The following is an 8,274-nucleotide window of genomic DNA, read 5'->3' as shown; positions in this document are numbered from 1 at the left end:
TTTTTTTTTTTTTTTTTTTTTTCTGTATTTTAAGTCAGATTATTTATGTTTTGAAATAGAAGAATAAGTAGGAAGGATAAGACTCTCGTGAGATGCAATATTAGTTTCCATAATCAAAGATTTGTAAAATTTTAAATTCCATTATCCTATAAGATTTTTAAATCATATAAGATATTTACAAATCAACTAAAAACCTTATACATTACATACGTACTATTACATTTACCAACGCAATTACGCATATATAATCCCTATAAATTATATATACAAATAAAATAGTATAAGATTTACAAATCGACTAACAAAGATTTTACAATTCCAAGTTTAAATGGGTTTTAAACAAATTATTTTTTCCTTAGTAGGATATATATAAACAATAACGAGTAATTAATATATTATTAACCTTGCACATTCAAGAAGAAAACTTTCGTCAGCGTTATTTAACAAATTAATTTCTTCTTGAATCTTTGGATCTCTCTGCTTTTTGAAAGACTCTTCTTGAGAGATTCATCAAATTTCAGAGTTTCGTTAAGATGATAACTCGATTTTTCAAGAAAATGACTGACTCTGAAACAACTCGCAAAAGCAGAATTCAGGTTTGCCTTGCCTTTTATTTTTATTTTTTTGCACTCTTAATTAGAGATCTGCTAATTTATTAAGCCTTTCTCTTTTATGAATAGGTATGAGTATATGTCTCTAAAGCCTAACTTTGATTTACAGGCTGCAGAGATGGAGATGATGAGATACTGTTAAAGTGAAGCTTAGGAAGGAAACAGAAGAAGCACTTGCTAGAAAAAAGGAAGAAGTAAAGATATTGAAGCTTCAAGTGGTAAATCTCAAAATCAAACATCAGAATATGTGTAACAAGGCTGATGAGTTGGAGAGCAAGTACCAGAGCGAGCTGATTCTCAAGAAATCTCTTATTATTAACCAAGAAAAACAAGTATGCGAGATAGACAATGCTCTCAAACTAGTCCATGAGATCACAAAAAAGTATGAGGATATGTGTATCAAGGCCGAGGAGTTGGAGAACAAGTACAAGAGCGAGCTACTCCTCACGGAAGCTCTTACTAAAGAAAAAGAAGAGCTCGAGAAAGTCAAAGGTCCAATAATTGAATCTTTTAAAATAAATGCGATTGTGATGGAAATGGAAAAAGAGAGGGACAACGCTCTCAAGCTAGTCGATGAGCTCACAACAACAAAGAAAATAGAATCGTTTATTTGCCCTATCTCACAGGCAAGTCCTCCTTACTAATCACAATATCGTATACTCGTAATTAATATATATGTATGTTTAATGTTTATGTGGTTTGATACATTCGCAGGAGGTTATGAAAGATCCACAATTGACAGCTGATGGATATACATACGAAGCAGAAGCTATTACGAGATGGTTTAACACAGGTCACAATACATCACCAATGACAAATCTCAAGCTTTCTCACACCAATCTTGTCCCTAACCGCGCTCTTGAGTCTGCGGTTCAGGAGTTGGTTTAAGTCTTCTTGCTTTTCGATCCGATTTAGTCGTCGTCTATGTTAAAATTTGATTTGATTTGATTTATGGACATGACATGATAGTTGATACTTGATACAGGTTTGAAAAATACTATGTGTTAATTACTCGAAAACAAAAATATATACATAAAAAAAAAAAGAGAGAGATAAACGTGCATGAGATGGGCCGAGCTCCGTAATCAACCTGCAACTCAACTTAAGAAAAAAAAAACCTAAACGGGCCTTGACGAAATACTTTTAATAAAAAGAGCACATTGAACCGAATACCGATTAATTTATGTCATAACCGAACACCGATTAAATTGAACCGATTTATTGACTGGTTAAATTTTAAACCATATGAACCACAAAGAACCTTTGACGAATTACTTTAATTTATTTGTTATCTTTTGACTCTAATCTTAGGTTTTAAAGTCTTTTCTTTTCCGTATTACAAAAGCGATATGAGAGATGATAACGTGATGAGATTTTATTATTAGACTCTTCGGTTAATTTGTACTAATTGTTTAGATTTAATATTTTTGGACTTCGATTTTTTTTCTTTTTCTTAAATCTTCGATCGATTAGTCCTTTTGAATAGAGAAGTTCAATTTTTTTTAAAAAATAAACACACGGTACTACCGGATGAGATTTTCGAATGAAATTGTTCTACATATGGACAAGCAATGTTTGATGTAAATGCTTTGTATTTTTTTTGGCCAAAAGTACTAATGGACATAATTGTTGTAACGTAAAAAGAACAACATTGTTGTGAATAAATGTATTTGATAACATAATCATTAGGAATTTATTGTTTATGGATAAAATTTATGATTTATATTGTAGTATTATTTTTAGGTTTCATTTACACAGTTTATTTGTATATACTTGTAATATAATTGTGGTACACAAATAGTGCAATCTGACCTTAATTCCAGCTATTGGGAATAGGGAGATCCAGACTTCTTCTGTACTCGAGGACGATGATCTCAGAGCAAAACCAAGGCCAAACTCTGGTTTGTGATACGATTTTGATTTTAGCCTAAGTTTATAGTTCATTACTAAAATCTTATCTTCTAACTTTGTGTGAGGTGATAATAGGTCAAACTATGGGGAATGATCCCAGTTATGCGAGCACTTTTTTGGGTGAGCTCATACGTAATTCGTAACCCTTAGTTCTGTTATTTAAAGTAAAAATTATGAGGTGACTGAGTTTTTGTTTTTTGGTTTTGTTATTGTGTCTAGATGTTGAAGAGCGACTCAGGAAAACCATTGTAAATGCAAGACAGTTTATGTGGGAGACAAATAGAAAAGTGCAGAAAGAGAATTTAAAGAAGAAAAGATAGGATGTGCAGCAAAGAAGTAATTGGAGCGGAAACAATAAATTAACATAATGGTGCTCTAGTTTGTGTATTATTCTCATTTGCGATATGTATATAGGACCCAAATGATTGATTATGGGCCATAAAAGGTTAATTTCCAAATGCCGGCGTGAAAACATCCGGTTGACATGGAAACTTTGGAGGCGACCATAATCATTTGAGTTACGAAACTCAATTTTCATTTTTTTTGCAAAATGTTCTAAATAAAACTCATAGATAAAATAAAATGTTTCAAGTGACTAGAGATATTTCAACACAAAGTTGGTTGATGCAATTATGCAAAGACCCGATAGTGTATTGGCTAATTAAAAAAAAAATCCATACATAAATCCAATACAAAAACAGTCTAACCACCTAAGAAACATAGCCTAACAGTATTTGGATTCCATAAGGTAAACGCATGATGTCACATACTCTAGTAATCACTCTCCAGCTTCACCTTACATTTCCAGAGTACAACCGGCCGCTTGAATCAATCACTATCAGTTTCCTCATCCTCCCCAGCTGTTAAGTTTCCAAAACTGCATGATTTTGTGAGTTATACAACAAAAGAGACAACAAAAGATGACATCTGAATGAGCAAACTACAATTGGATAAACGAGTACTTGATAATGGTTCGCCAAATTTGTTGCAACGCATCACATAGACTGTTTTTCCCATCTGATCCAAGCTTGAATACTGGTGAAGTTCCCAAATGTTGTCTTCCTTGGGGAAAGGCTTAAGAACACAAAGCCTCACTTGACCAACCACCTTGCTACGTTCTTCTACCTAGTTGAAATCCAAAGTTGCAGGAATTTGAGACGATCCCATGAACAACCACTGGCGAAAGGTTTCCCATGCAGAAAACTCAACATCGAACTTACCTATAATGAGACTCAAAACAGTTATCTATGTAATCATAACATGAGTATACAATATGGAAACTCAAAAGTGATAGAAACTATACTTGACAGCCAAGGAGGGATTTGAAACACATCTTTAGAGAGTTGAGGAACTCCAGGCTCCTTTGCAGCCTTGATCAAGTTGAAAATCTTGCCAGCAATGAGGGCAAACTCAGTAGTTGAAGAATAGACATCCGACAACAAGAATGGGAGGGTGGACTGCGAATCTGAAGCAGCCATCTCTTGGCAGGAAAAGTGACAATACTCGAATGGTCTAACAGGGACTCGTCTACAGTCCCACCTTACACATTGATCTTTGTGTCTGCCAGTGATCATGACGGGATGAGCATTAGGATCCATGATTTTCCTACCTGAAAACAACGCTAAGAGAGAAGACTGATATAAGTAATGATTAGCAAAGAAGAAATCAATGCCAATGATAATGGCTACGCTGGTTCAACAAGAGCAAGCAATCAGAGTGAAATTTCAAAAGAGAAGAAGAACACGGAACACCAAAGCAGCAGCATCTACAGACCATTGATATCTCTAAGCTATAAGAAACAGATCGTCAATACTATCATCTCGACCAGATGATGATTCCAAAACCTAAGATGAACAAGGAACAAAAGAATCGGAGATATTACAACTACGAAGCAAATAAAGGAACACGTAACCAAATTTAAGCAGAAGCATCATAACATCCACAGAACATTGTTTGAAAATTACGATACCTAAAGATAATACTTGAGAGAACCATCACATCAGAAGAAACAGATCCTAATTTATCATCATCATCATCATCATCATCATCATTCGATTCGAAAACCTAAGATGAACCATAAGAATCGGAGAAATTACAACTAGCAGGAGAAGAGATCAAAAGAATCATGCAACCTAGAAACCCTAACCCTTTTAGCAGCGGAGAAATCTTCAGCAGAGTCGAGATCAGTTCCTCCTTCGCTCTCACACAGTCGCACTCTTTCTTCTTACTCTGCTCTCTCTATTTCTTTTTTTTTTCTTTCCTTTCTGTCGAGACTAGAGAGGAAGGTTCCAGAAAGCACCAGAAACCTTAATCATCTCCATCACTTGTTTCGATGGGCCTTCATTTTAAAAGCCCATATCATTTTGATACATCTTAAGGTCTAAAAAGGCAAATGAAGGCCCAAAAGGTTTAAGGCCTTCGTTTCAATATTTTTATTCCGCTAGCCCACAATATCGGTTCCTAATACTCTAGATTAGTAAATTTATCATAGAAAATATAACATGTAAAGACTTAATTAGATCAGTTACATATATATATATAAAGAACTAATATTACAGAATGCACAATCTTCACTTGTATCAATATTCAATTATTATTATACATAATTATTTTATTATAAAATAAATATAATAGCATACATATCACAACACTTTCAGCTTCTTTTTGGCTCCAGTTTTCTGTACATTTCGTCGACTGATACCTGTATTAGTATATATAATGGAACGTTAACAGATTGAATAATTGTAAAGATTCTGATTCAGCATTACTAATCTATACAAATTAATTCAGGATTACTAATCTATACAAATTTTAAAAGATAATTTAGATATGGAAACCTTATAATACTTGAGAAGATTGTTTCTCCTGTTCTTTAGCGTTGCAGTCACCAAGTCTCTTTCTATATCAAAAGGCTTTGTATCAACCGTCACCGCCTTTATGTACTCAAACCTGCTTAGCTATTTTTTTTTTCACGTTTTTTTTTTTTGGTCAACACTTGTTACTCTTTAGTAGAAAATTTATAGAAGAATTTTTGATAAAAAAAAATCATAGAAACCTTGTTCTTCTCTGCCGTGGACTTCAATTCTGAAATTATGTGTTCTTGTATCTCCGAGAGAGAACAGAGTTCTTCGAATGGTTTAGTCAAACCGAGATCTTTTGCCCACCGGTTTAGGATTTCTGGATTGGGAATAATCACAGCGACGAGCATAGATTTGAAGCTGTCTCCGTAAACCCATATCTGAGATGACAAATAAGAATAATAATCACACGACGGGTTTAAAGATAATTGAAGTGAAAACCATAGAGCGATTGCTTTCTGGACAAGAAAGAGTTGAAACCCTTACATCTTGGACTATGGGGTTTTGTCCGTAGATGCTTTCCAAATGCTCGAGAGCTACATATTCTCCTTGAGAGAGTTTGATCAGATTCTTCTTACGATCAATGACCTTTAGTACTCCGTTTGGAAGAATCTCACCTATATCTCCTGTTGAAAACACCAAGAACAGTTCAAAAACCAAAATCAAAACAATGGAAAACTCAATTTGTTTGAATCAATCACACCTGTATGGAACCATCCGTCTTTCATGACTTCTTCAGTGAGTTCAGGGTTCTTGTAATACCCAGAGAACAGACATTTTCCTCTTATACAGATCTCCCCTGAAGGATTTTCCCCTAGGGGGTCATAGCCCATCTCCGGCACCTCCTCAAGCCGTATCTCATTGTAAACTGCTGGAATTCCGACCGTCCCAAGCATACTCATGTCGTCAGGGTAAGACAAAGAAGTTCCTCCAAGTGTCTCCGTTAGACCTAAAGCAAACAAAGCACGCGACATTGACTTTCCTTAAGAGTCAAGAAACAGAGTATAAAACCCTAGAATGGGAAATTATATATATATATATATAGATATATATATATATATATATATATATATCTTTACCATAGCCTTGGACGACGAAACAACAAGAAGTAACTCTCAAGAACTCTTCGATCTCAGAACTCAATGGTGCTCCTCCAGATACTAGCAACCGAATTCGACCTCCTAATTGGTTTTTAATCTTAAATCCAAGTAAGACAAAATAAGAAATTGTGATATGTTAGCCATATGTAATGAGCAAAGAATCCCATAAATGAAGCCTTACTTCAAGTGCTTTAAACCTTTTTGAAAGCTATGAAGTCAGCCATGCGTGAAGCTTTACTGTGAGAATATCCACGATTCATCCACGCAAGTTTGCTGCATTAGTATAAAATTCATTTGCGAGGGCATTGAAGTGAAAGAAAAAAAAACACAGAGGAGACATTATACAGAGAATACACAAAACAGAGAGAATTCATAAAATAATGGAATTTGTTTGCTAGACGTAAGTCACGTAACGCTAGCTCTTATTAAATTCACTTTACGGCATTAAAACTATACTCGTTTAATTTACCTTAGTCCGTAGACATATATCTAGAAAATTGTAAATCAGTATGCTAAATTCTACTCAATTATGTAGGCGTATATGTATGTATGTATGCAAAAACTAGTATATATAAAATAAAATAAAAATTGATATACGTCCATATCCATTAATTTTTAATTGGTTTTACCCCCAAAGGAATTAGTTTTAATGAAGTTCTTTACACAAATTCTAATTTTCACGTGTAGAAACTTTTAATCTACTAGATAACGGTAAAGCTTACTATTTATAGAGAGCATAGAAGATGAGTCTCCTTCTTGGGTTAAGCTCCTGAAGAGCCTTTCGAATACCCTCATGGATCCTCTCAAAGACTCTCGGAACTCCGGCTAGAAAAGTCGGTTTCAATTCTTGAATATCATCGCGTAATGCATTCAAATCCTAACACGGACAAAAAACAACATCAATATAATCAAATTTTAGTTCATTATACCCATTTTATTTCCATAATTTGAGGATGGTTGTGAATCTTAAGAGATTTTATACTCCATGGTAATAGCCAACGGAAGCGCCTTTACGGAAGAAGTATTCCTCATTCGCACGGTCAAGAATATGAGCCAACGGTAAGAACGAGAGATAAACATCGTCATGTGTCATCTAATCATATACAAGTGAAAACAAGCGGGNTTTTTTTTTTTGGTCAACACTTGTTACTCTTTAGTAGAAAATTTATAGAAGAATTTTTGATAAAAAAAAATCATAGAAACCTTGTTCTTCTCTGCCGTGGACTTCAATTCTGAAATTATGTGTTCTTGTATCTCCGAGAGAGAACAGAGTTCTTCGAATGGTTTAGTCAAACCGAGATCTTTTGCCCACCGGTTTAGGATTTCTGGATTGGGAATAATCACAGCGACGAGCATAGATTTGAAGCTGTCTCCGTAAACCCATATCTGAGATGACAAATAAGAATAATAATCACACGACGGGTTTAAAGATAATTGAAGTGAAAACCATAGAGCGATTGCTTTCTGGACAAGAAAGAGTTGAAACCCTTACATCTTGGACTATGGGGTTTTGTCCGTAGATGCTTTCCAAATGCTCGAGAGCTACATATTCTCCTTGAGAGAGTTTGATCAGATTCTTCTTACGATCAATGACCTTTAGTACTCCGTTTGGAAGAATCTCACCTATATCTCCTGTTGAAAACACCAAGAACAGTTCAAAAACCAAAATCAAAACAATGGAAAACTCAATTTGTTTGAATCAATCACACCTGTATGGAACCATCCGTCTTTCATGACTTCTTCAGTGAGTTCAGGGTTCTTGTAATACCCAGAGAACAGACATTTTCCTCTTAT

The 8,274-nt window shown here is 34.6% G+C and overlaps 3 protein-coding genes and 1 long non-coding RNA gene across 7 annotated transcripts; all 4 read right to left on the bottom strand.

The window, feature by feature from the left end:
• On the bottom strand, nucleotides 3,094-4,783 carry LOC104793715. Of its 4 annotated transcripts, none has more exons than XR_769396.2 (6): nucleotides 4,669-4,783; nucleotides 4,492-4,586; nucleotides 4,296-4,366; nucleotides 3,826-4,143; nucleotides 3,485-3,742; nucleotides 3,094-3,399 (listed from the first exon to the last, which is right to left on the bottom strand). It is a non-coding gene; the product is annotated as an uncharacterized LOC104793715 (long non-coding RNA). The 4 variants fall into 4 exon arrangements; XR_769398.2 differs by having other exon boundaries at nucleotides 3,826-4,131; XR_769395.2 differs by having other exon boundaries at nucleotides 3,826-4,366.
• Nucleotides 5,168-6,354, bottom strand: LOC104793713 (long chain acyl-CoA synthetase 1-like). Its single transcript, XM_019246460.1, has 5 exons — nucleotides 6,084-6,354; nucleotides 5,867-6,006; nucleotides 5,578-5,760; nucleotides 5,360-5,479; nucleotides 5,168-5,223 (listed from the first exon to the last, which is right to left on the bottom strand). Exons 1-5 carry the CDS (start codon nucleotides 6,352-6,354, stop codon nucleotides 5,176-5,178), a joined length of 762 nt encoding a protein of 253 aa, XP_019102005.1. The 3' UTR covers nucleotides 5,168-5,175.
• Nucleotides 6,672-7,593, bottom strand: LOC109133416 (long chain acyl-CoA synthetase 1-like). Its single transcript, XM_019246516.1, has 3 exons — nucleotides 7,463-7,593; nucleotides 7,203-7,357; nucleotides 6,672-6,753 (listed from the first exon to the last, which is right to left on the bottom strand). Exons 1-3 carry the CDS (start codon nucleotides 7,571-7,573, stop codon nucleotides 6,672-6,674), a joined length of 348 nt encoding a protein of 115 aa, XP_019102061.1. The 5' UTR covers nucleotides 7,574-7,593.
• On the bottom strand, nucleotides 7,617-8,271 carry LOC104699493 (long chain acyl-CoA synthetase 1-like; the record flags this gene model as incomplete). Its single annotated transcript, XM_010414797.2, has 4 exons — nucleotides 7,617-7,631; nucleotides 7,684-7,866; nucleotides 7,973-8,112; nucleotides 8,190-8,271. Coding segments are annotated over 4 exons (420 nt in total), but the record flags the coding sequence as incomplete, so codon positions are not given.

The sequence above is a fragment of the Camelina sativa genome, chromosome 6 (genome assembly GCF_000633955.1).
Source record: "Camelina sativa cultivar DH55 chromosome 6, Cs, whole genome shotgun sequence".
NCBI classification, from domain to species: domain Eukaryota; kingdom Viridiplantae; phylum Streptophyta; class Magnoliopsida; order Brassicales; family Brassicaceae; genus Camelina; species Camelina sativa.
This window is presented reverse-complemented; position numbering and strand designations above follow the sequence as displayed.

Coding starts and splice junctions, on each gene's coding strand:
- LOC104793713 (XM_019246460.1), bottom strand. CDS start 6,354: ATGTCGCGTGCTTTGTTTGCTTTAGGTCTAACGGAGACACTTGGAGGA. Junction 5,761..5,866: donor AAAACCCCATAGTCCAAGAT/GTAAGGGTTTCA, acceptor TTGTCATCTCAG/ATATGGGTTTACGGAGACAG. Junction 5,480..5,577: donor CCACGGCAGAGAAGAACAAG/GTTTCTATGATT, acceptor AAAAAAAAATAG/CTAAGCAGGTTTGAGTACAT.
- LOC109133416 (XM_019246516.1), bottom strand. CDS start 7,573: ATGACACATGACGATGTTTATCTCTCGTTCTTACCGTTGGCTCATATT. Junction 7,358..7,462: donor CCGTTGGCTATTACCATGGA/GTATAAAATCTC, acceptor TGTCCGTGTTAG/GATTTGAATGCATTACGCGA. Junction 6,754..7,202: donor TTCTATGCTCTCTATAAATA/GTAAGCTTTACC, acceptor ATACTAATGCAG/CAAACTTGCGTGGATGAATC.